General features: G+C 34.3%; 1 protein-coding gene across 1 annotated transcript; it reads left to right on the forward strand.

Moving 5' to 3' along the window:
- The first annotated feature begins 289 nt into the window (after positions 1-289).
- AANATL7 (Arylalkylamine N-acetyltransferase-like 7) lies at positions 290-23,753 on the forward strand. The gene is made up of 2 exons (XM_083112121.1): positions 290-337; positions 21,323-23,753. The coding sequence occupies exon 2, from the start codon at positions 21,351-21,353 to the stop codon at positions 22,014-22,016; it is 666 nt and encodes a 221-aa protein (XP_082968247.1). The 5' UTR covers positions 290-337; positions 21,323-21,350; the 3' UTR covers positions 22,017-23,753.
- The last annotated feature ends 3,606 nt before the right edge of the window (positions 23,754-27,359 follow it).

Below are 27,359 nucleotides of genomic sequence, written 5' to 3' on the forward strand. Positions count from 1 at the left end.
GAAAATATTTGGTTAACGAGCTCCACATCCATCGCTTTCGTATCGGTCCTGTTTTAATCAGTATTTCCAGCGTTTGTTTATCTAAGAATTAAGAGCATGTTTTATTTCCCCATTCTCGAACACAAACTAGAGGGAATGCAACAGTTCGGCTGGGCCTGGACAAACATCGCCAAGAAATATCGCTATTGGCGATTGAAAAAAGTCAAGAAATGGATTTCTCCGCTAGAGGTCGGCCTAGTCGTTTGGAGCTAACGGGAAGCTGTGGAAACGAAAGAAGCTTGTTGCGTGAAGATAGTAAAGTGGTGACTGCGCGTGCTACCAGATCAAACGCAGAGGGGTAAGTAGACCTAAAAAACCTTGTAGCTGTCTTACTAGACAAGGGGTTGGATAATGATTTGGAGATGTGTATGGAAATTTAGTTATTTTTATTGTACGAAAATGGAACGTTACAAATAATGAAACTAACAGAATATAATAAAAACTTCAAATTTAATCTTCCGTCCGTCCTAGAAGTTATAGTACTTGGTTCGATCCCAAGGTAAAGATTTTTGCTTTCTGTTTGTTCTCTCATCAGTTAGTCATTCGTTGTCATAGTCGGGATTTACTTCGAGTTTAAAAATATAATAAAAATAACACAAATAAGGACCTCAAAATTATAGAGCTAAAATATGATAATTAGAATTGAAATTATTACCGGTACAAGGTCTACGTGAAGCAGGTTAAGACAGGATTATAAATCCACAAAATATATTTTTGAGAAAAAAATCGTGTTTTCGATTTTCGAAACATTTTTTAGGGTTTCGTTTCTGTAGGTGTCGAATAATTTGGACAGCATTATGACAAACTTTTGTCAATATAGTGTGTTTTGGAACAGGCAATCTGAAAATTGAACCGGCATCTGTTATCAATATATAAAAAAACATTAAAACGTATCAGAAATTGTGGCCTCCCGGATGGCGTAGTGGTAGGATCGTCGCCTTGTAATCAAGGGCTCCCGGGTTCGATTAGAAACGTAACCAATTGTAGACATAAAGTTTTAAGTTACATTGCGAAAGTATGTCGTATGTTGACTTCAAATTATTTACCTATATTGCAAAAGGGCAATAAAAAATAGAGCAAATGTTGATATTAAACAAAAAAATATATATATATATATTTATTTTGAATGATGTGGTTGTTGACAGAGTAAATTACACGAGCGGTTGAATCGTCTCCATCAATTCATGTTTGAAAATATAAAATATGCTTGAGAATAGAGAAAGTCGCAGAGAGAGAAAGAGGGGGAGTAGAGACAGATGAGAACAAGGAGGGGCTGTCAGAAAGAGAGAGAGAGAGAGAAGGAAATTAAAGAAGAAAGCAAGACGTATGGGAGGTAGAGAGAAAAAAAGAGGATGGCACAGGGAAAGGGGGAGGGGGATCTGAAATAGATATGCTCCTTAAAACCCAGGGGCTGTCCGTTTCATTGATTTTTGCCTCAGCCGTTGTAAGCAAATGATGGGGTGGTTTCTTCGGCAAGACAATCTACTTCTCGTTCAAGTTCCTTGAAGCTTTTTACACACTTTAAACTCGTGCTTACATCTTGCCTGTCTCTTTTGACGTTGGCAACTTTAGCAAATATATTCTTTTGATTTTCCCACTCAGAATTGTTCATATATTATTGTTGTCCGTACGCACCGTCACCGTGACTGTAAATTGAGAGACAGTATGCCCATTGGAGGGGTGGGTGTGGGAGGCTAAATCCTCAGATTTCTTCTAAATAAGAACACTGGGAACCTTGAAAACGAGTCATTTAAAGACATGACATAAAGACACGCCCATTTAAAGTTACCATTGATTTCCGGTAATTAGATAATTTTATTTTTGTTAATTGAATTCGTTCATAGCTTACTTCTTGCACGCTTACATGATAAGGACAAACTCGATGCTGCAGTTATTTTTATTTTATAACTGAGTTTATAAATTGTTCTTTTTTGTTGTTTGATTTCTCTGTGGGTCTGTGCACGGTTTTTGGTTAATATTTTGCTTTATTTCTTACGAGGGGAGGAAGTATTGTGTAAGCAAGTATAGAAATTTCTAGAATATCTCAGAACTATAGTTGTAACTTGGGGACGTTACGCACCAAGCTACGTTTCTGAACTTAATAAAACATTATACTAAGCGTGTTATAATTTTTTATTGTACGCCAAGCCACGTCGGTGGCCGGCACATTGAGTGGTCGACTTAAGATCTCGCCAGTGAAGTTCGGGTTTGAATCCCGACCTGGGCATGGACATATCTTTGTGCGTCCCTTCGTATAAATTTAATCTAATCATCATCGTTGCAATAAGCCTAAGTGACAAAAAATCATCGCAAAATGAGAAATCAATATATTCATCACTAATTCCGAGTATTGGAACTTAATTTTAAGCTGGAAAAGTGTTAGTCACGTTAAATCTTTAGAAGAATTGAAACACTGTTACCAAAATTTTTATTATACAAAATTGTACTTTTCTAAATAAATATGGTAGGTAGACAGTGTCGTGCCCAGGATTTTCGTAAGGAGGGTTATAACTTCGGTTTTTAGTAGTCAATCCTATATTTAACCAGCTTTTCGTACAACTCTTCTATCGCTTTGTTGTCAAGGAGTCCCGGGTTCTATTTCCAGTGAAGTTTGTGGTTCTGACCCTACTTTAAACTGTAGGTCCAGCGCAGTGTGAGCGGTAGCACAGGAATGGAAAAGGGTACATTGTTCTCCCCTAAAGCCTTTTATCCGAAGTGTACCCTACCCTTCCTTTGTACCCTCAAATCATTTGACACGGAAGATGCTGCCGTTCAATGAATCTCCGGGCCTCCCCGATGGCTCAGTGGTAGCGTCGTCGCCTTGTAATCTTGTGGTCCCGGGTTCAATACCCGATGGAGGCACAAGTGGTTCGGATCCCACTTTAAACTGTAGGTCCAGTCCCGATTAGCCTTAGGTGTGCATAAAGTGGACTTAAAATACCAACTCAACTCAATGAATCTCGTTTTCAGGAGCTAAACCCGAAAAAATATTATCTCTACATCATATCCCTATTAAAAAAACGAAAAAAAAACCACGGTGAACCTATTATTCCACATTGTGCTACTAATAACTTTACTTTTATTCTTTTGGATTTTTTTAAAAATAAAAATAAATTGAAATGAGTGCCGAAAGATGGAATGACGTAAACAGCTTATCTCTTCCTGGAGTGTTCTGTATCTTCTCCTCTCTCGTTCTTATTTCTGTATCTTTATATCTTTCCTCACTATATCGTGGACTAACTTTCCCCTGCTCCTAGATCAGTGGTCCTCAACCGTAAGACCGCGGCTCGGTAAATTCTTATTTTTAAGTCGATGCTCCAAACCCAAATATTTTACTTGCAAAAACCTAACTTTTAAATCTTTGTACATTAATTAATATGTACCCTGAAGTTGTTTGTTAATAAATAATTTATAGCATAATCATATTCATAACGAGTAAGTCTTCGATTATGCCTAGGCTTGTTGACAAATATAAAATTAGGTTTAAGTTAGTTGTCAATCACTGGATCTGTATTTAATGAAACTCTCGCGGCCAGGTATAATTAATACCAGGGTCCGGTGGTTGAGAAACACTGTGCAAATAAGCAATGCCTGCGTACAATCACTCGCAAGCAAGGTGGATTGATTTAAATCACTTTGAATAAATAATTTAGAATAACGTACATAAGGATTTTGTAGATATCAAAATCACTTTTAGTGAAAATACATTAATTTAATCTCGTAATCATTTAATAGTGTTCATTATAGGCTCTAAGGAAGAAAAATAAAGGAAACAAAATATATGTACTGACGGGGTGAAGCACATACAAAAGGAAATGTAATGTGTAAACACACTTAAATTTCTCATATTTAAAATTCAATAATTTTTATAGGCAAAAATAGCAAACATTTGTGTAGAAAAATGTAAAAATACTAATAATGTTAAACCGTAAATAGTGTCATTATCATTAAACTGTAAATAAATATGACAGCTGATATTTTGCAAACTATCATTAAAAAAATACCAAAATTCAGCTACAAAGACAAAAATATTCTAAGTTACAATTGTAGAGTAACATCCAGAATGTTTTTGTTTTTTACTGAAAGAAAAAATCTGAAATTATATATTATAGTTTTATTAACACACTCAAAAAATACTGAAATTATGTATTATAGTTTCATTAACACACTCAACAAACATCTCCATAATGTTCATGTGTACAGTATCAGAAACCGAGGAATGTACATTTACATATAATTTATATTTTATTTGCTTTAATCTAATTTTGAAATATTTTACAGGGCCGTTTTCTAGACATTTCTATAAAAAAATATGTATGGTGCCAAAAACCATACCAGCAATTTTAAGCATGTTTTTTTTTAAAAAAATCGATTTAAATAAAAAACTCGTGATTTTTCTCCACCCTACTCGCAAGTAACTAGGACTAATCCTCACACCTGGCCTAACTCCAAATTAATAACTAGTTATATTTTTCTTCCTAATTGTGTTCACCATACCTCGCCAACCCTTGCCTTTATTTAATCCTTATTCATGTTAATGAAATTGAGCATAGTCCTGTTTATTCACATGTAATATCATTTTGTATGGGTGTGTTGTGTGTAGGACTTCGCTTTCATATTTTCTTCTCTCTCTCTCTCCTCTATGTTTCTTTTTGTATGTACGAGCTGAACTTTGAACTTCAATAAAGATGATTTTGAATTGAATTTCCTTCTTTCTCTTATCCCCCTCCCAGCTTCCATCTATCTGTAATCTCACTCCTGTCTTTGCTAAAACTAAACACGGTGGCGCAAAATCCTCTCGACAGCCAATGCCTGCTATAAGTGGCATTTCTACGGGTGACTCGAATCTGTTTTCTGGCTTCCGAGACCAGAGTCTGCTGCTACAACCTTCAAGTAGCTTCCCATTTGTCCTCAGATGCTGGGTGAACAGCGACATTTTTGGTGCCCCACCGATCGAAACAGGGGCTGATCGCAGCGCACCAAGGGCGAGAGCACTAACCATTGGGCCACGTGGGACGAGCGACTAGGGACATCCGTAGCAACTTGGGAGGCTAACAACACCAAATCTGACGTACCTAACCTTTCCATATAGGCATATAATAGCAGAAATAAGCATGTACATAGGTTTGGCAGTTTGTTTAAGCTGCTATATGCATACGTGGATAGATTAGGTAGGTTAGATTTGGTGCTGTTAGCCTAACCAAGTTGCTAAGGCTCCCTAGTCACTCGTCTACGTGGGATCTCTCTTGCTCTCCTTCATTTCTCTATGCAGGGGCGTAACCATATTTTTTTTGTTCGGGTGGGGCCAAAACTTCGATAAATTAAAGCAGCTTAGGTGAAAATGTTTACAGAAAAATAGTAAAAACTTGTAATGTTTATACCTGTAAGCAGAGCTGTAACTAAGGAGGCTGAAGGGTATAGGGGGAGCCGAACGAGCAAAATTAATTGAAAAGAAACAAAAATAAACATCCCAAAGCCCCGGGAGAGCATTAACGTCCTATTAAATTGACACATTATTGTCGCAAATCTAAAAATTTTCTTTCTCGCTTCTCTCGAAATAGGACTACACCCTGGGTCAAAAGTCACAATCGATACAACGTATTTATAGTGGGGGGAGGGGGGCGAATTCGGTACGGAGGCTTTTACTTTCCTGATATTTTGTGTCCTGTCTCGTCAAATCAAATGCCATATACAGGGTGTCTGAAAAGTAATAGCGCAAACTGACACAGGTGAAAGTACACGATAATAGAAGCAAAAAGTCTCAGTAAACATGGGTCTGCAAACGATCCGTTTTCGAGATAATCGCGAATGTGTGATTGCAAGCCACCACTAACTTCATTGTTTGTAAACGTCGTCCTACTTGGTAAAATGCTAATAATGTGTGCGCGAATGTGTGGGTACAAATCCGTACCACCTCTCGGGAAATGTTCTGATTTGTAAACAAAGAGCAAACCTCGGACCGGGCAAGAAGTAAAGCACCCGGTAGTAGAAGAGGACCGCGCCAAGGACTGTTTGTGCCCTCGGGCGTTTAATATTCGCAATTAATTTGTATGTACTTATAACTAATTTGCACGGGTTTTAATTAATTCGCATGTATTTAGAATTCATTTGCATGTACTTAGAATACTTTACATTTATGTATTTGCATGTTTATAACTTTTTTATGAATATATAATTATTTATTTTATGAAAAATATGTATATAGAAGGTAATTAGAGGTACTAAATGTTATGCATATGGTTTTATATTCATTACTGCAAAGTATGTAATGTATCAATCGATAATATTAATGTTTATAATATTGAAAATAAGTTTTGTATGGTTTATGAACCGCTATGAACGGTGGTAATGGGTGTAGGGACAGGTTCAATTACGATTGGGGACGGACCCGGTACTCGAACCCGAGATATGTAATATTATTAATTAGTACTATGCAGTAATTTCATCATGTTATGAAACACGATGGTGCAACACGCTAGACAGAAGACGGTGAACTCCGCGCTGAGGGTAGACGAGAAAGGAATTTTGGGGAAGCGCGCTCAAGGTCAAATGACGTCACAACGTCAGAACAAAGAAGGAATCTGATTGACCAATCAGAGAACGCGTCGGTAGATTTTCAGAACCGGTTTTTTCAAGGTTAACCAGTACGCAATAACAGGGGAAAGCTATGCAATACTGTAGGGCAGGGGAGGGATTCAACCAGACAACAAAGGATGTCTGAGAATGCGCAGCAAGGGTCAAATCTCTGAAGCTATGCGGTTTCCGCCGCCAATTAATATTCCGCTCAGGTTTGCCTTCAAGGCACAGGACGCTTTAGCGCAGGGTTTTTTTATCTGTACTATGAAGAAGGGAGAGCTATTAGGGACGGGGCCTACAGTTTTTACCATTTGCTTTTATCACGGGGTAACGAACCTAGGACCGTTTGATTATTGATTTAGGTAGTAAATGTATGTTACTGTGTGCAATTTAACTTAATTTTGAGTTTATTTTTTACCAAACTTTGACTTTATGTCAAACATTTTCACAGCTTATCCTTATTTTTACAAAAATAACACTATTTGTACTATTCAGGCAACATTTTTTATTAAATTTTGGACTCGCAAAGATATTTTTACAACTTTTTAACTTATTATTTTACAACTTTATATTAATTTTTTACCAAAATAACACTATTTGTACTAATCAGGCAACATTTTTTATTAAATTTTGGACTCACAAAGACATTTTTTCAACTTTTAACTTATTATTTTACAACTTTAAGTTAATTTTTTTACCAAAATAACACTATTTGTACTATTCAAGCAACATTTTTTATTAAATTTTGGACTCACAAAGACATTTTTTTTTCTACGTTTAACTTATTATTTTACAACTTTATATTAATTTTTTACCAAAATAACACTATTTGTACTAATCAGGCAACATTTTTTATTAAAGTTTGGACTCACAAAGACATTTTTTCAACTTTTAACTTATTATTTTACAACTTTATATTAATTTTTTACCAAAATAACACTATTTGTACTAATCAGGCAACATTTTTTATTAAATTTTGGACTCACAAAGACATTTTTTCAACTTTTAACTTATTATTTTACAACTTTAAGTTAATTTTTTTACCAAAATGACACTATTTGTACTATTCAAGCAACATTTTTTATTAAATTTTGGACTCACAAAGACATTTTTTTCTACGTTTAACTTATTATTTTACAACTTTATATTAATTTTTTACCAAAATAACACTATTTGTACTAATCAGGCAACATTTTTTATTAAATTTTGGACTCACAAAGACATTTTTTCAACTTTTAACTTATTATTTTACAACTTTATATTAATTTTTTACCAAAATAACACTATTTGTACTATTCAGGCAACATTTTTTATTAAATTTTGTATTTACAAAGAGATTTTTTCAACTTTTAATTTATTATTTACAAGTTTATGCCTATTTTTTACTCAAATAACACAATTCTATCTGTTCAGGAAAGACTTTTAGTTACATTTTCGACACACAAAGTGTGTGTTCTCAACTTCTATCTGTTTATTTCACAAGTTTAGGCTTATTATTACCAAAATAACACAATTCAATCTGTTCAGGAAAGACTTTTAGTTACATTTTCGACACACAAAGTGTGTGTTCTCAACTTCTATCTGTTTATTTCACAAGTTTAGGCTTATTATTACCAAAATAACACAATTCAATCTGTTCAGGAAAGACTTTTAGTTATATTTTTGACACACAGAATGTGTGATCTCAATTTCTATCTGTTTATTTCACAAGTTTAGGCTTATTATTACCAAAATAATACAATTCAATCTGTTCAGGAAAGACTTTTAGTCGCATTTTCGACACACAGAGTGTGTGATCTCAACTTCTATCTGTTTATTTCACAAGTTTAGGCTTATTATTACCAAAATAATACAATTCAATCTGTTCAGGAAACACTTTTAGTCGCATTTTCGACACACAGAGTGTGTGATCTCAACTTCTATCTGTTTATTTCACAAGTTTAGGCTTATTATTACTCAAATAACACAATTCTATCTGTTCAGGAAAGATTTTTAGTTACATTTTCGACACACAAAGTGTGTGTTCTCAACTTTTATTTGTTTATTTTACAAGTTTAGCCTAATATTTACTCAAATGACACTATTTATATTATTCAGGCACCATTTTTATTACATTTTGGACACACACACACACACACAGAGAGAGAGAGAGAGAGAGAGAGAGAGAGAGAGAGAGAGAGAGAGAGAGTTTTTCCAAGTTTACTCAAATAACACAATTTAAATGTGTTGTGAATTAGATTTTGTACACACGACGTGTGTTTTGTCAACTTTAACCCTTTCATTTTTAAGTTTACTTTACCAAAGTAAGACGGCTTAGTCTATTCAAGAAAGTTTTCAATTATATTTTGGATGCAAAAGTATATTTTGTCAAGTTCTACCCTTTTATTTTACAAGTTTAGGCTTATTTTTACTCAAATAACACAATTTCATCTATTTAGGCAACATTTTGTTTCTTATATTTTACTCACAAAGACATTTTTTTCAATTTTTAATGTATTATTTCACAACTTTATGTAATTTTTTATTCTAATAACACAATTTTAAATATTCAGGCAACATTTTTTATTGCGATTTGGATTTACAAAGAGATTTTTTAAATTTTTGTATTAAATTTTCTATTTATTATGTTTTGTATTTCACATTCACTAATTTTTAAAGTTTTACTTTTTATTTTTATCTAAAAACTAAAGAAAAAAGTATTTTAACTAAAAGTTATTTTATAGTTTTCGGTTTTCAGATTTCCACAATGCTATTTTTGGTTCTGTATTTCTATATTAGGATATTACAGTTCTAAGGTGTGTATAATATTTCAAAGTATTTTCAGGGTGTATTTGTTAATGCATTTGGATGATAACTATTAGGTTTTTGGACGAACTAATGTTAAGAATATTTCAACCAATCAGAAAACGCGTCGGTTTTATTTCAACCAATCAGAGAAGGCGTCAGTTTGCTTATGAGGTATAAAAACTGCGTAAAAGCAAGCAGAAGCTATTTTGAGAAGTATTTCTGAAGCATTGCGTCAGAGAAGACATCAAGTTGTGATTATTGTCTGAGATTTGAAGACAAAGAACTCAAAAGAAGCTATAATTAAGGTAAGTGAATTGTTACATATATGTATGGTGCTTTTAAATAATGCGTAAATGCAAATATTGAAACGAAGAAAACGTCAATGCAAACCAAAAAGAATATGCGTAATGTGAACAAGTACTACAACTATTTTTCTATTTTCAGGTGCTTCTAATTTTGTGTGTGTGACTGAAAGGGACCATTAGTAAAAGATGGCGTCTTCAACCTCCACAAACAAGGCTAACCACACTGCGGTGAGTACCTCGCAAGAGATTTTACCACTGGAATGTATATTTCTCCACTAGTTTTTGAAATAATATATAAATCCAGAAAACAAAGAAACGAAAAAAGTAAATACAGAAATGAATATGCGTAATATAAACAAGTACTACAACTATGTTTCTATTTTTCAGGTGTTCTTATTTGTGTACCTGTGAGTGGAAGGATCTATTACTGGAAATAACGCCAACAAAGTAACCAGCAAGGACATGAGTCAAATAATTGCATCATGTCCATGTTTTTCCAATTATATCTATAAGGACTGTGTGTTGGAGACTTTGAAGAGGTATACACCTGGCAAGTATATTATATGCTGGGGATGTTATTCTAATCAAGGCAACCAATTAGCCCACGATTGTGTAGTTAACCATTTCTACGAGTGTGAGTGCGTATGCTGTAAAGATGAAGAATTACTCTCTGAACGTTATTTTATTTGCCAAGGAGAACGCTGTTTGAATAAATGCCAACGATGTTTTAAGTGGATGTGCGAGAGAATCCAGTATTATTTACAGGACTTGGATAACACAAAACATATTTTTGATTTTTATATTACTAACCATGAGGATGTTGCGGATGCTTTGACGGCACACGAGGTACAGACAGAATACAAAGCTTTTTATAGTGTATTATGTGAAATTTCAAACAATATCGAACTAGTGAAAACTCTTATAGATCCTATACGCTCAGCAGAGCTTACTTATGGTAGCACAGGATTTTTGTGAGAGTTGAATAGAGACTGACTAATAACACCGAAAATGGTGCAATACATTATTGATGTACAAGGATTTATTTATAACAGAAAATTTATATTGCGTGAGATTTGTGTGAGTTCTACAAATTTGGACACTGTGTATTATGCGCTTGTGAGTGTTCCCGATTATTTCAAAGAGAACAAAGAATCGCGCTGGGTTAAAGACAATCTCCATGCATTAATGTATGATATTCCTTGTGGATGTGAAATATACTATGTCCGGAGGGCAGTTAGGAACTTGAACTGTCAAGGTGGTACATTTTTCTGCAAAGGAAAATCCCAAATTATCAAAGATTTGTTTAATATTGATAACATTGTTGATTTACAAACTGTAAACTGTCCATCCCTTAAGAATTTGTATATGTTTCAAGGAGGATTGTGCAAGTATCATTCTGATACTTCTCCCCCAGCTGAACAAGGTTGCGCATTCAGAAATGTTCAAAGACTTGTATGTTGGTACAATAATAAAAATATTAATGTGTAATGTATTTAGTGCAAATAATAAAGATTTGTGAAAAAGAAATGTTTTCTATGTTGTTATTTAGTTTTAAAGCCTTTATTCAAGGTATTTTCAAGTATTACTGGTTTTTTGGCTGCATCAACACATGGGTTATTTCTATTTGGTTTATTATACGAGGCTACAATCACTATATGTCTATGAGGACTAAAATCCACTGATTGAACCTTAAAGCTTAGGTTTACTATGTATATTGATTAAACACAGGACAACACGAATGTTACAGAGGATTGTAGGAGGCATAGGCCCACACGCCAGAGCCTTATTAGCCTGCAAGAACAACTTGTATGTTGAATTGTGACTGTTTAGCAATAATATTTATAAAGTTTAAATCATTTTCATTAGATTACATATATATTTTGGATTCAAATAAAACACTCAAGTTAAGTTTTTTAAGTTTATTTTTATTTAATATACAAATATAGAATATATCAAATTTACATATATGAAAAGTACTCTACCAAAGAGCAAAAGTCACATAGGGATTACGATTTAGCCGATGCTGAAATTCTTCCATGAGGGATTTGTAGTAAGAGAGAAATTTTTGCCACTGTTTAAAGTTGAGGGTGACTCCACCAGAGATGCTGGTGATTTCCACTTTTATATTTTCTCCACTGCCCTCGAAGGTGAAGTAAGGTTCTCCTATAATGTCTATAGATCTGAATCTGTCTTTTTTGTGTGGGGAATCTGTTTTTGTAAGTGTCGAAGATCACATCTGATTTGTAGACGCATGATGGGTACTCTTCTTTATTTAGGACAATGTATTTTTTTTTCATGTTTCAAAATCAATTCAGTGTCTGCGAAAGTACCTCGAATAATGATATCCATGTTGGCATCGATGATGAATCTGGTTTCTGGTTTTATGTTGTTCATTTGGTGTGTGCCTCTGATAGACTGCATTTTGGTTTGGTATCAATAAAAAGTTTTAAAAATATGCAACTAGTGCTACAAAAGGAACGGAAATTATCGACAATTTCTGGATTATAACTAAAATTCAGTTTGCCTTTTACATATCCAATATTTACATACCAACACTAACTAGACTTCGATTTATATAAATGTAGCAGGAACTATATTTCTGAGAATCAAACTATATTAGGATTATATGTTAAACTTATACAAAACCAGATTATTCTATGTAAGTATATTTATATTGACTGGATTATTTAACAGATCAAACAGAAAGAAGGCAAATTCCACTAAACGTAGGTGATTGCATGAAAATAACTAGGTCAAGGAGTGACCAACAGTGAGCTGAGGTTATATATAGAGGGTCGCTCTTCATAATTCTTACCTTCGCTGGATCGGCGAAGGAACGCACTTGTGGGCGGTAGAACCTGAATGGGCTCCACCAAGACATCGGAGACTCGAAGCAGATGTCTTGGTGGATGAACCCAAGTAGGGTCATAGGCGCTAGGGTCAATTTGGTTATTTCTTCTTGTATGAGGAACCAATTTGGCCAACTCCCCACATTAACTTACATTGCTTATAACTAATTAAATTTGAAGAAAAATTATAATCTCTTAGACTGTAAACATATTTTATATTTAGGCTGCACAAGATCCAATGATAAAATTAAAAAATGGTAACCACCCAGACAGGGACTCGAACCCTGGACAGATAGGTTAAAACCCATCTGAGCACAAGGTATTCTTTTTTGAAAAGTTAGTTATGTTAAGAAATATCGTTTGAGAACTCTTTTGGTCTGGGTCGACAGAGAAGGAGACAGCATTTCCAAAATTTTACAGACTGGATGTATTTTACCACCACTATAGAGGTCTTTACTATATGTAATTCGAAACGCTAGAGTTCAGTTAGCTTTCAAAATTGAAGTTACATAGTACAATATGTTGAAGTTTTTGTGTTTGGCACGCATAACAAGTTACACTATATCTAATTACGGACATATAATACTAAAACTTTGCTAGTAGTTGATGAGATGACAGTAAATTTGAGAGTTTTAGCATTATTTGTCCTGAAATGGATATAAGTGTAACTTGTTAAGTGTGCCAAACACAAAAACTTCAACATATTGTACTATGTAACTTCAATTTTGAAAGCTAACTGAACTCTAGCGTTTCGAATTACATATAGTAAAGACCTCTATAGTGGTGGTAAAATACATCCAGTCTGTAAAATTTTGGAAATGCTGTCTCCTTCTCTGTCGACCCAGACCAAAAGAGTTCTCAAACGATATTTCTTAACATAACTAACTTTTCAAAAAAGAATACCTTGTGCTCAGATGGGTTTTAACCTATCTGTCCAGGGTTCGAGTCCCTGTCTGGGTGGTTACCATTTTTTAATTTTATCATTGGATCTTGTGCAGCCTAAATATAAAATATGTTTACAGTCTAAGAGATTATAATTTTTCTTCAAATTTAATTAGTTATAAGCAATGTAAGTTAATGTGGGGAGTTGGCCAAATTGGTTCCTCATACAAGAAGAAATAACCAAATTGACCCTAGCGCCTATGACCCTACTTGGGTTCATCCACCAAGACATCTGCTTCGAGTCTCCGATGTCTTGGTGGAGCCCATTCAGGTTCTACCGCCCACAAGTGCGTTCCTTCGCCGATCCAGCGAAGGTAAGAATTATGAAGAGCGACCCTCTATATATAACCTCAGCTCACTGTTGGTCACTCCTTGACCTAGTTATTTTCATGCAATCACCTACGTTTAGTGGAATTTGCCTTCTTTCTGTTTGATCTGTTAAATAATCCAGTCAATATAAATATACTTACATAGAATAATCTGGTTTTGTATAAGTTTAACATATAATCCTAATATAGTTTGATTCTCAGAAATATAGTTCCTGCTACATTTATATAAATCGAAGTCTAGTTAGTGTTGGTATGTAAATATTGGATATGTAAAAGGCAAACTGAATTTTAGTTATAATCCAGAAATTGTCGATAATTTCCGTTCCTTTTGTAGCACTAGTTGCATATTTTTAAAACTTTTTATTGATACCAAACCAAAATGCAGTCTATCAGAGGCACACACCAAATGAACAACATAAAACCAGAAACCAGATTCATCATCGATGCCAACATGGATATCATTATTCGAGGTACTTTCGCAGACACTGAATTGATTTTGAAACATGAAAAAAAAATACATTGTCCTAAATAAAGAAGAGTACCCATCATGCGTCTACAAATCAGATGTGATCTTCGACACTTACAAAAACAGATTCCCCACACAAAAAAGACAGATTCAGATCTATAGACATTATAGGAGAACCTTACTTCACCTTCGAGGGCAGTGGAGAAAATATAAAAGTGGAAATCACCAGCATCTCTGGTGGAGTCACCCTCAACTTTAAACAGTGGCAAAAATTTCTCTCTTACTACAAATCCCTCATGGAAGAATTTCAGCATCGGCTAAATCGTAATCCCTATGTGACTTTTGCTCTTTGGTAGAGTACTTTTCATATATGTAAATTTGATATATTCTATATTTGTATATTAAATAAAAATAAACTTAAAAAACTTAACTTGAGTGTTTTATTTGAATCCAAAATATATATGTAATCTAATGAAAATGATTTAAACTTTATAAATATTATTGCTAAACAGTCACAATTCAACATACAAGTTGTTCTTGCAGGCTAATAAGGCTCTGGCGTGTGGGCCTATGCCTCCTACAATCCTCTGTAACATTCGTGTTGTCCTGTGTTTAATCAATATACATAGTAAACCTAAGCTTTAAGGTTCAATCAGTGGATTTTAGTCCTCATAGACATATAGTGATTGTAGCCTCGTATAATAAACCAAATAGAAATAACCCATGTGTTGATGCAGCCAAAAAACCAGTAATACTTGAAAATACCTTGAATAAAGGCTTTAAAACTAAATAACAACATAGAAAACATTTCTTTTTCACAAATCTTTATTATTTGCACTAAATACATTACACATTAATATTTTTATTATTGTACCAACATACAAGTCTTTGAACATTTCTGAATGCGCAACCTTGTTCAGCTGGGGGAGAAGTATCAGAATGATACTTGCACAATCCTCCTTGAAACATATACAAATTCTTAAGGGATGGACAGTTTACAGTTTGTAAATCAACAATGTTATCAATATTAAACAAATCTTTGATAATTTGGGATTTTCCTTTGCAGAAAAATGTACCACCTTGACAGTTCAAGTTCCTAACTGCCCTCCGGACATAGTATATTTCACATCCACAAGGAATATCATACATTAATGCATGGAGATTGTCTTTAACCCAGCGCGATTCTTTGTTCTCTTTGAAATAATCGGGAACACTCACAAGCGCATAATACACAGTGTCCAAATTTGTAGAACTCACACAAATCTCACGCAATATAAATTTTCTGTTATAAATAAATCCTTGTACATCAATAATGTATTGCACCATTTTCGGTGTTATTAGTCAGTCTCTATTCAACTCTCACAAAAATCCTGTGCTACCATAAGTAAGCTCTGCTGAGCGTATAGGATCTATAAGAGTTTTCACTAGTTCGATATTGTTTGAAATTTCACATAATACACTATAAAAAGCTTTGTATTCTGTCTGTACCTCGTGTGCCGTCAAAGCATCCGCAACATCCTCATGGTTAGTAATATAAAAATCAAAAATATGTTTTGTGTTATCCAAGTCCTGTAAATAATACTGGATTCTCTCGCACATCCACTTAAAACATCGTTGGCATTTATTCAAACAGCGTTCTCCTTGGCAAATAAAATAACGTTCAGAGAGTAATTCTTCATCTTTACAGCATACGCACTCACACTCGTAGAAATGGTTAACTACACAATCGTGGGCTAATTGGTTGCCTTGATTAGAATAACATCCCCAGCATATAATATACTTGCCAGGTGTATACCTCTTCAAAGTCTCCAACACACAGTCCTTATAGATATAATTGGAAAAACATGGACATGATGCAATTATTTGACTCATGTCCTTGCTGGTTACTTTGTTGGCGTTATTTCCAGTAATAGATCCTTCCACTCACAGGTACACAAATAAGAACACCTGAAAAATAGAAACATAGTTGTAGTACTTGTTTATATTACGCATATTCATTTCTGTATTTACTTTTTTCGTTTCTTTGTTTTCTGGATTTATATATTATTTCAAAAACTAGTGGAGAAATATACATTCCAGTGGTAAAATCTCTTGCGAGGTACTCACCGCAGTGTGGTTAGCCTTGTTTGTGGAGGTTGAAGACGCCATCTTTTACTAATGGTCCCTTTCAGTCACACACACAAAATTAGAAGCACCTGAAAATAGAAAAATAGTTGTAGTACTTGTTCACATTACGCATATTCTTTTTGGTTTGCATTGACGTTTTCTTCGTTTCAATATTTGCATTTACGCATTATTTAAAAGCACCATACATATATGTAACAATTCACTTACCTTAATTATAGCTTCTTTTGAGTTCTTTGTCTTCAAATCTCAGACAATAATCACAACTTGATGTCTTCTCTGACGCAATGCTTCAGAAATACTTCTCAAAATAGCTTCTGCTTGCTTTTACGCAGTTTTTATACCTCATAAGCAAACTGACGCCTTCTCTGATTGGTTGAAATAAAACCGACGCGTTTTCTGATTGGTTGAAATATTCTTAACATTAGTTCGTCCAAAAACCTAATAGTTATCATCCAAATGCATTAACAAATACACCCTGAAAATACTTTGAAATATTATACACACCTTAGAACTGTAATATCCTAATATAGAAATACAGAACCAAAAATAGCATTGTGGAAATCTGAAAACCGAAAACTATAAAATAACTTTTAGTTAAAATACTTTTTTCTTTAGTTTTTAGATAAAAATAAAAAGTAAAACTTTAAAAATTAGTGAATGTGAAATACAAAACATAATAAATAGAAAATTTAATACAAAAATTTAAAAAATCTCTTTGTAAATCCAAATCGCAATAAAAAATGTTGCCTGAATATTTAAAATTGTGTTATTAGAATAAAAAATTACATAAAGTTGTGAAATAATACATTAAAAATTGAAAAAAATGTCTTTGTGAGTAAAATATAAGAAACAAAATGTTGCCTAAATAGATGAAATTGTGTTATTTGAGTAAAAATAAGCCTAAACTTGTAAAATAAAAGGGTAGAACTTGACAAAATATACTTTTGCATCCAAAATATAATTGAAAACTTTCTTGAATAGACTAAGCCGTCTTACTTTGGTAAAGTAAACTTAAAAATGAAAGGGTTAAAGTTGACAAAACACACGTCGTGTGTACAAAATCTAATTCACAACACATTTAAATTGTGTTATTTGAGTAAACTTGGAAAAATCTCTCTCTCTCTCTCTCTCTCTCTCTCTCTCTCTCTCTCTCTGTGTGTGTGTGTGTGTGTCCAAAATGTAATAAAAATGGTGCCTGAATAATATAAATAGTGTCATTTGAGTAAATATTAGGCTAAACTTGTAAAATAAACAAATAAAAGTTGAGAACACACACTTTGTGTGTCGAAAATGTAACTAAAAATCTTTCCTGAACAGATAGAATTGTGTTATTTGAGTAATAATAAGCCTAAACTTGTGAAATAAACAGATAGAAGTTGAGATCACACACTCTGTGTGTCGAAAATGCGACTAAAAGTGTTTCCTGAACAGATTGAATTGTATTATTTTGGTAATAATAAGCCTAAACTTGTGAAATAAACAGATAGAAGTTGAGATCACACACTCTGTGTGTCGAAAATGCGACTAAAAGTCTTTCCTGAACAGATTGAATTGTATTATTTTGGTAATAATAAGCCTAAACTTGTGAAATAAACAGATAGAAGTTGAGAACACACACTTTGTGTGTCGAAAATGTAACTAAAAGTCTTTCCTGAACAGATTGAATTGTGTTATTTTGGTAATAATAAGCCTAAACTTGTGAAATAAACAGATAGAAGTTGAGAACACACACTTTGTGTGTCGAAAATGTAACTAAAAGTCTTTCCTGAACAGATAGAATTGTGTTATTTGAGTAAAAAATAGGCATAAACTTGTAAATAATAAATTAAAAGTTGAAAAAATCTCTTTGTAAATACAAAATTTAATAAAAAATGTTGCCTGAATAGTACAAATAGTGTTATTTTGGTAAAAAATTAATATAAAGTTGTAAAATAATAAGTTAAAAGTTGAAAAAATGTCTTTGTGAGTCCAAAATTTAATAAAAAATGTTGCCTGATTAGTACAAATAGTGTTATTTTGGTAAAAAATTAATATAAAGTTGTAAAATAATAAGTTAAACGTAGAAAAAAATGTCTTTGTGAGTCCAAAATTTAATAAAAAATGTTGCTTGAATAGTACAAATAGTAATATAATTAAGCCTTGTTTCCATATTGAAACCAATAAGTCGCTGACCAAGGCAGTTTATTAAGGTAAAAACACTTAACACGTAACGTTTCGACCCTGTATCAGGGTCTTCCTCAGACGAAGAACTAAACTAAAATTTTAGTTTAGTTCTTCGTCTGAGGAAGACCCTGATACAGGGTCGAAACGTTACGTGTTAAGTGTTTTTACCTTAATAAACTGCCTTGGTCAGCGACTTATTGGTACAAATAGTGTTATTTTGGTAAAAAAATTAACTTAAAGTTGTAAAATAATAAGTTAAAAGTTGAAAAAATGTCTTTGTGAGTCCAAAATTTAATAAAAAATGTTGCCTGATTAGTACAAATAGTGTTATTTTGGTAAAAAATTAATATAAAGTTGTAAAATAATAAGTTAAACGTAGAAAAAAATGTCTTTGTGAGTCCAAAATTTAATAAAAAATGTTGCTTGAATAGTACAAATAGTAATATAATTAAGCCTTGTTTCCATATTGAAACCAATAAGTCGCTGACCAAGGCAGTTTATTAAGGTAAAAACACTTAACACGTAACGTTTCGACCCTGTATCAGGGTCTTCCTCAGACGAAGAACTAAACTAAAATTTTAGTTTAGTTCTTCGTCTGAGGAAGACCCTGATACAGGGTCGAAACGTTACGTGTTAAGTGTTTTTACCTTAATAAACTGCCTTGGTCAGCGACTTATTGGTACAAATAGTGTTATTTTGGTAAAAAAATTAACTTAAAGTTGTAAAATAATAAGTTAAAAGTTGAAAAAATGTCTTTGTGAGTCCAAAATTTAATAAAAAATGTTGCCTGATTAGTACAAATAGTGTTATTTTGGTAAAAAATTAATATAAAGTTGTAAAATAATAAGTTAAAAGTTGAAAAAATGTCTTTGTGAGTCCAAACTTTAATAAAAAATGTTGCCTGATGAGTACAAATAGTGTTATTTTGGTAAAAAATTAATATAAAGTTGTAAAATAATAAGTTAAACGTAGAAAAAAAATGTCTTTGTGAGTCCAAAATTTAATAAAAAATGTTGCTTGAATAGTACAAATAGTGTTATTTTGGTAAAAAAATTAACTTAAAGTTGTAAAATAATAAGTTAAAAGTTGAAAAAATGTCTTTGTGAGTCCAAAATTTAATAAAAAATGTTGCCTGATTAGTACAAATAGTGTTATTTTGGTAAAAAATTAATATAAAGTTGTAAAATAATAAGTTAAAAAGTTGTAAAAATATCTTTGCGAGTCCAAAATTTAATAAAAAATGTTGCCTGAATAGTACAAATAGTGTTATTTTTGTAAAAATAAGGATAAGCTGTGAAAATGTTTGACATAAAGTCAAAGTTTGGTAAAAAATAAACTCAAAATTAAGTTAAATAGCACACAGTAACATACATTTACTACCTAAATCAATAATCAAACGGTCCTAGGTTCGTTACCCCGTGATAAAAGCAAATGGTAAAAACTGTAGGCCCCGTCCCTAATAGCTCTCCCTTCTTCATAGTACAGATAAAAAAACCCTGCGCTAAAGCGTCCTGTGCCTTGGAGGCAAACCTGAGCGGAATATTAATTGGCGGCGGAAACCGCATAGCTTCAGAGATTTGACCCTTGCTGCGCATTCTCAGACATCCTTTGTTGTCTGGTTGAATCCCTCCCCTGCCCTACAGTATTGCATAGCTTTCCCCTGTTATTGCGTACTGGTTAACCTTGAAAAAACCGGTTCTGAAAATCTACCGACGCGTTCTCTGATTGGTCAATCAGATTCCTTCTTTGTTCTGACGTTGTGACGTCATTTGACCTTGAGCGCGCTTCCCCAAAATTCCTTTCTCGTCTACCCTCAGCGCGGAGTTCACCGTCTTCTGTCTAGCGTGTTGCACCATCGTGTTTCATAACATGATGAAATTACTGCATAGTACTAATTAATAATATTACATATCTCGGGTTCGAGTACCGGGTCCGTCCCCAATCGTAATTGAACCTGTCCCTACACCCATTACCACCGTTCATAGCGGTTCATAAACCATACAAAACTTATTTTCAATATTATAAACATTAATATTATCGATTGATACATTACATACTTTGCAGTAATGAATATAAAACCATATGCATAACATTTAGTACCTCTAATTACCTTCTATATACATATTTTTCATAAAATAAATAATTATATATTCATAAAAAAGTTATAAACATGCAAATACATAAATGTAAAGTATTCTAAGTACATGCAAATGAATTCTAAATACATGCGAATTAATTAAAACCCGTGCAAATTAGTTATAAGTACATACAAATTAATTGCGAATATTAAACGCCCGAGGGCACAAACAGTCCTTGGCGCGGTCCTCTTCTACTCCCGGTGTTTACAAAATGCAATCAATGACTGCTTGTAACCACACATTCGCATACATTATTAGCATTTTACCAAATAGGACGACGTTTAAAAAAGAATGAAGTCAGTGACGGCTTGCAATCTCACATTCGCGATTATCTCGAAAACGGCTCGTTTGCAGACCCATGTTTACTGAGACTTTTTTGCTTCTATTATCGTGTACTTTCACCTGTGTCCGTTTGCGCTATTACTTATGAGACACCCTGTATTTCAATTATTTAGAATAGGCTATGTGATTCACTGCAAACACAAAATTTGTCAGTCTGCATCTGATCTTTCGAAACAGCCCTGGCTTGAGTACATTTAGCTTGAACAACAATGCATTTTGTCCTTTTTCTGAAATAAATTATTCTTAATATTACTTGCAGGTGGCTCGAGTAACCTCAATACGTGGCAATGGTCACCTGCAACGACATCCGATTTGAAGCCATTGCAGAAGAACACTATGATGACGTCATCGTACATCTTCGCAACAACTTCTTCTATGACGAACCTCTGAACAGATCTATGAATCTTTGCCAGCCAGGGGAATCGCACAAGGATTTAGAAGATCATAGCCTGATAACATTGAGAGATGGTTTATCGCAAATGGCGGTTTCAGGAAACGGGGAGATTGCAGGTGTCGCTCTTAACGGTATACAACGAAAAGACGATTTGAACAGTGCAGAAGACAAACTGAATAAATTAACGGATGAGAAATTTGGGAAGATAATTGGTCTTTTGCATGCCGTTAACAAGTCTTTAGATCTCTTTACTCGGTATGGAGTGGACGCCATATTTGAGTGCAGGATCTTGTCTGTCGATTCAAAGTACCGTGGACAAGGTCTAGCCCAAGAGTTGTTGAAGCGAAGTGTCGAAGTGGCTAGTAATTCTGGCTTCAGAGTTGTCAAGGAGGATGCCACAGGCAAGTATTCACAACGAGTTGCTGAAAAGATTGGTTTTAAGACTGTCCACACTTTGGAATACACTAGTGTGAGAGGCGATGACGGTGAAATTCTGTTCAAGATACCCCCGCCACATGATTGTCTGAAGATTTTAGTTAAGATTGCCGACGACGTTTAGACATATTAAGACAAATCACAAAGTCTTCTATCCCATGTACTGTCCTTTGCAACGATTCTGTGATTCCTCTCGACAATATTGCAATTATCTTGTAAACGAGTTACGTGCAGCAAAGTGAACAAAAAATATTAAGATCAGCGAGACTTGGTTTCACAATCCATTTAGAAACGTTTGTATTCCTAGCAATGAAGTATCATTATATTTTGGGCTAACTTGGCATATCCTCATACAGGAGACCTGGGAATACATGCTATACCTACATTGCTATTAGGTAGGGCTGCCGTTAGTATATGCGAGGGCCTGTGCGAAATATACCCGCAAGGCACTTATATTGTAAAAATACAGACAAGTTCCATTCTCGTAAAAATTCTACATCTAAACATTTTTTATTACTGTTCAGTAATCGTGAACCACAGACAAAATTTGACACTGCATAGAGAATATGGAGGCAAGTAACTTTTTATGATAACATGTTTGCTAGTTGTTGTATTGTTTTGTCGCCACGAGCGCTATGTTATAAAGTTTGTATGCACCTGTTGACACGAACATTTATTTTCCTGCTAGAAAGCATGTCGTTGATACTATACGAAAACGGAATCGACTTTTAAAACACTTCCTTTCTTGTCCTCATTTTAGCTCTTTAGAATCCTTATTCAAATTTACATTTCCTAGACATATTTCGGAAGCGCGAGGCCCGCTTAAAGCCCAATGCCACGTCCAGGAAGGAGCAAGCAAGGTATTTTTTTTTACCAGGGAAGGGCAAACCCTCTTAATAGCGTTGCTCTCTCAAACAATAAAATATCCCTTCAGTTTGAAGTTGTCATGTTCCTGTAAAACCCTTATAATAACAGAAACGTCCATGCGGTGGCACATATCGCACACCCCTAACGGCAGCCCTGCTATTAGTTATGTGAGAGAAGTAAGCTGGAATATCCATAGACTGAACATTTCTATCCATTCATCGCTGGTTAACTTGAAAGTCAGGCTGGGTGACTCCCAAAATTGTCGACGAGTGCACTTTTCCATAGTAAACTGAATTCTTGACATAAGCTCATGGTTTACAGTATTTATCATCACTTGTACAGTACAATCACCATCTTTGGGTCCATTCTCTCTATGGGCATAACAAGACGTACAGTCACCGGCAACAATAATGGGAAACCTAGATCCTGAAATACTTGCTACCCTGCAAGGCTTTATGTGTGTTGCCTAACTACGGCGATAAGTGGATTTTAATAGCGAATTTTCAATTGCAACTTCTACTACCGACGTAGAGTAAGGCAACACACATTGCAGGGAAGAGAGTATTTCGGGATCTAGGTGTACCATTCTTATTGTCGGTGACTGTACATTTACATCACCCCGTCGTTTCTGCTGGTAACTACCGTAGAAATTTGTGACAGAGCAGTTTATTCTTTCTGTGCCATTAAGATATCTACCTCCTGCTTTATTCCCTTGTTTTTGAATCTTGTTTCATAACATTTGCAATGGCTCTACATACATACGCTGCTATAATATTGTTGATGTGGTACAGTTGTAATGTTCAACATATACGTAATATCGACATTATTTTCTGTCATGATCTCTTAAGTGTAAGATTATTCTTGTACGTTCTGTTCGCAACATATCCTATCGATTGTAGATATGAAATCTATAAATTGTAAAAAGTTCAGACGCACACTGTCGTTGTCACTGCAAAAGCTAAGCTTCAATTAGACTACGAATACTTGTTCAAGTTTTTTTAGGGTTGTATTTTTCAGTATATTATTTTGGAAAATGTATTTCTTCTTATAATCAGGTGGTTTGATTTCAAGAAATCCCCCTAATCCTAGCATCATCTTAAGGAATTTCAAAGTGGTGACTTGTATAGTCGACGCGCTAACTACGTTAACGACCGACTGGCTTTGAAGTCGACGGAGAGCGCCCACCAGCTCCAACAATGTGACTGAGACTTCACGTGGAGTAGACGAGCACAATGACAGCTGCGCCCATTGGCTCAAGGACTACACATGGAGTACACGAGCACAATGACAGCTGCGCCCATTGGCTTAAGGACTCCACGTGGAGTAGACGAGTACAATGACAGCTGCGTCCATTGGTTCAAGGACTCCACGTGGAGTAGACGAGCACAATGACAGCTGCGCCCATTGGTTCAAGGACTCCACGTGGAGTAGACGAGCACATTGACAGCTGCGCCCATTGGCTCAAGGACTCCATGTGGATTAGACGAGCACAATGACAGCTGCGCCCATTGGCTGAACGTTGAGTGTCATTGGACGAAAACAACTCGCCCGCTATTTATCCCCACCCACGTTTGTGACGGCCGTTTTCTTTGTTCTTCGACGTTAACGAAGTAAACGCGTGGACTATATACCTGATCGGTAATACTATATTGTAACATACATATTTTCTGTGCTGTTCTTATTGGCACGTCACGTCACTGATAATTATTACAGTTAGCGAATTTGAATATTTGAATTGGTCCATTACACCAATAAGTGATATTTAGGCTACATATATGTTGAACAGAATTTAATTTTCTTGCAAGTTGTTTTCATGTTACATTTTGAAACAAATTATTGACTAAGTGCATATATTCAGGACAAGGTCAATGAAAATATACACATACATGTATATGAAAATCTACCCCAACTGGAAATGTTTCACATACCACACTGCATGTGAGTATATATTTGTATACCTGTGTACATTCTTCAACTTATATCATTACTGAGTTTTGGTTTTAAGTCCACTTTATGCACAAGGAAGGCTAATCGGGACTGGACCTACAATTTAAAGTAGGATCCGAAGCACTTGTGCCTGGTATCGAACCCGGACCCTTTGATTACAAGGCGACAACGTTAACACTACACCATCGGAAAGGCCATTATCATTACTAACAGTGACGGCGCCAGCCTGAAATAAGTGGGGGGGGGGGCTACAGATTTCGGAGTCAAATTCTCGGGGGGTTAAATAATACCTACTAAAATGTACTTACTTACTTCATACTTTGAGGGTATAATTTTACCGCTTGCATATTTTACAATCAGAACTCAAGATAAATCAATGAGATGTTGCATTTTGTTCCATCATATACAAAAGTATTTTTAGGCACGAATCTTTTATGTAAAATAAAATGCTATAATTATATTGTTTCTTTTTCCTAAGCCATTATTGAGTGGAATAATATCAGAGTCTTACTATTCATGTGAAGAGTACAAAATACACCATAGAAACTACACTCATTACATTATCAACTCGCTGGATATTCGTATAAATACTACACGTAACACTATTTATATGTAAACAGTGTGACTAACTTGTTGCTAAAATGAGAAAATGAGCCACAGCAAGAAACTACGATAAGATACGTCTGTTTTTATTAGCAGCCACAACCTTTTTTTAAATCCAAAGATTTTGCAAGCTCTTCAAAGGACAGAACAGATACATCATTCAACCTCTCGTCACCAATTAGATGTCGAAGGTTTGTCGCAAGCAGCCGTTGATGGGGATATGAACATTTCAATAACACAAAGCTTATAAAGTTCGTAAAAGGAAATTTTGAATGTTTCAATCATTCCAAGCAGCTGCTGAAGTTCTTTATTTTGGCTTCCATTCTGCCTCATAGTGTGCCATGCAGTAGCGTACGCAGGATTTCATCAAGGGGGGTGTTATTTCTAAAACTTTTTTTCCAAATTCACATTACCATTGTTTTATTATACTTTAATTAAATAATAATAATCACAATTAATTAATAATACTTATAATTAATTAATTAGCTGAATTAATACTAATAATACTACAAATACCACTACTACCACTATTAAGTAGTAGAGATATACATAAATATAGTATTTATGAAAACAATAGAACGAAATTACTTTCTAGTCATTCGATTTTTATCAAATCCTGGGAGCATTTTTTTGTTTTTTTGTTACGAAATAATTGTCTGGTCAACGAGGTGAGACATTTCAATGGTGAAGAAGATCCATAAATACAAGAAAATATATTAAAATAAATTGAAATAATCAAAGTATGGAACTCATCCAAGGAGATGCGGTGGTCTGGTCGGTAGAGCGTCTGACAAGTGACAATCACGCGGGAGATCCGGATTCGATTCCCGAAATTGGTTGAAATTTTTCCGGCTTTTTCCCTGCATGAATGTCCTCGATAATTCACATCTGGATTATCTCGCTGTTCTTACCAACAAAACATTTTACAATAGTTAAGCTGATTGTCGTTTTAATAATTGTCTAGTCAACAAGGTGAGACATTTTAAAGAGAGACATTCAAACGTGCTGCCGTAAACAATACAATGGGAAGGCGAACTGGTGACTGTATTCTTGTCCGCCTAGCCTTTGTCTATACATTAACCTCTTACAACGTACCAATAACTTTATTTAGTTAATTCTCATTGTTCACACACAAAATAAATACATGTTCGTTGAACACTGGCGTACGTAGAGGGATGGTCGATGGTGTTCCAGCCCCTACCGAAATTTTGATAAAATCAGAATTTTCAAATAAAAATCCGTTAAGAACTTTAAGAAAATCAAAATGTGTAAATGCGAAACCTCTTTTAAAGTGAATCCCGATTACCATTTTTGTCTTTGAATACAATTTTAATAGACTGAAAAGCTCCAAAAATACGAAATATTTTATTATGCATCCTGCCCTCTAAATCGAAGCCATTTGCTATCCACATTTACTATTTCAGCCCTCCCGAAAAAAATAATTCTGCGTACGCCAGTGTGTTGAACATTGTTGCAACTGAGATAGAAAACAACTTTTTTCTCTTTTAAATCATAGTTACCCTAACCTAACCTCATAAACTCGTGGTTATTTTCAAGACATCACTCTGAAAGACGCGTGTTTGGAATGCTGTGTTTTTCTCCATGCTGCATGGAAATAATAATTCAAATTATTATTATTATTATATTATTATTAGTAGTAGTAGCAGTAGTAGTAGTAGTAGTAGTAGTAGTAGTAGTAGTAGTAGTAGTACTAGAAGTAGTAATAGTAATATTATTGTCCCAGATCTTTGACGTGAAAAATTGGCCATTTAATTTTTTTCAACATTTTTCATAATATTTCACAAGCTCAAGGGGGGGGGGTTTAAACCCCGTAACCCCCCCTTGCGTACGCCACTGGTGCCATGACTCTAAACTGTCCAAATCACAACAGTAGAGAGCGTATAAATATTGTAGCTTTTCATGCTTCAGAAAAGTGGCACTAACTTAATAAAGTAAGCATCAAATAAGCGAAAACACCCTTGAATAGAAACTGTATTAATGATACCATTTTCTCTTCCATGATGAAATATCTTACTTTTCTTGTTCAACA

This window comes from Lepisma saccharinum, chromosome 25 (assembly GCF_977018435.1).
Source record: "Lepisma saccharinum chromosome 25, izLepSacc3.1, whole genome shotgun sequence".
NCBI classification, from domain to species: Eukaryota; Metazoa; Arthropoda; class Insecta; order Zygentoma; family Lepismatidae; genus Lepisma; species Lepisma saccharinum.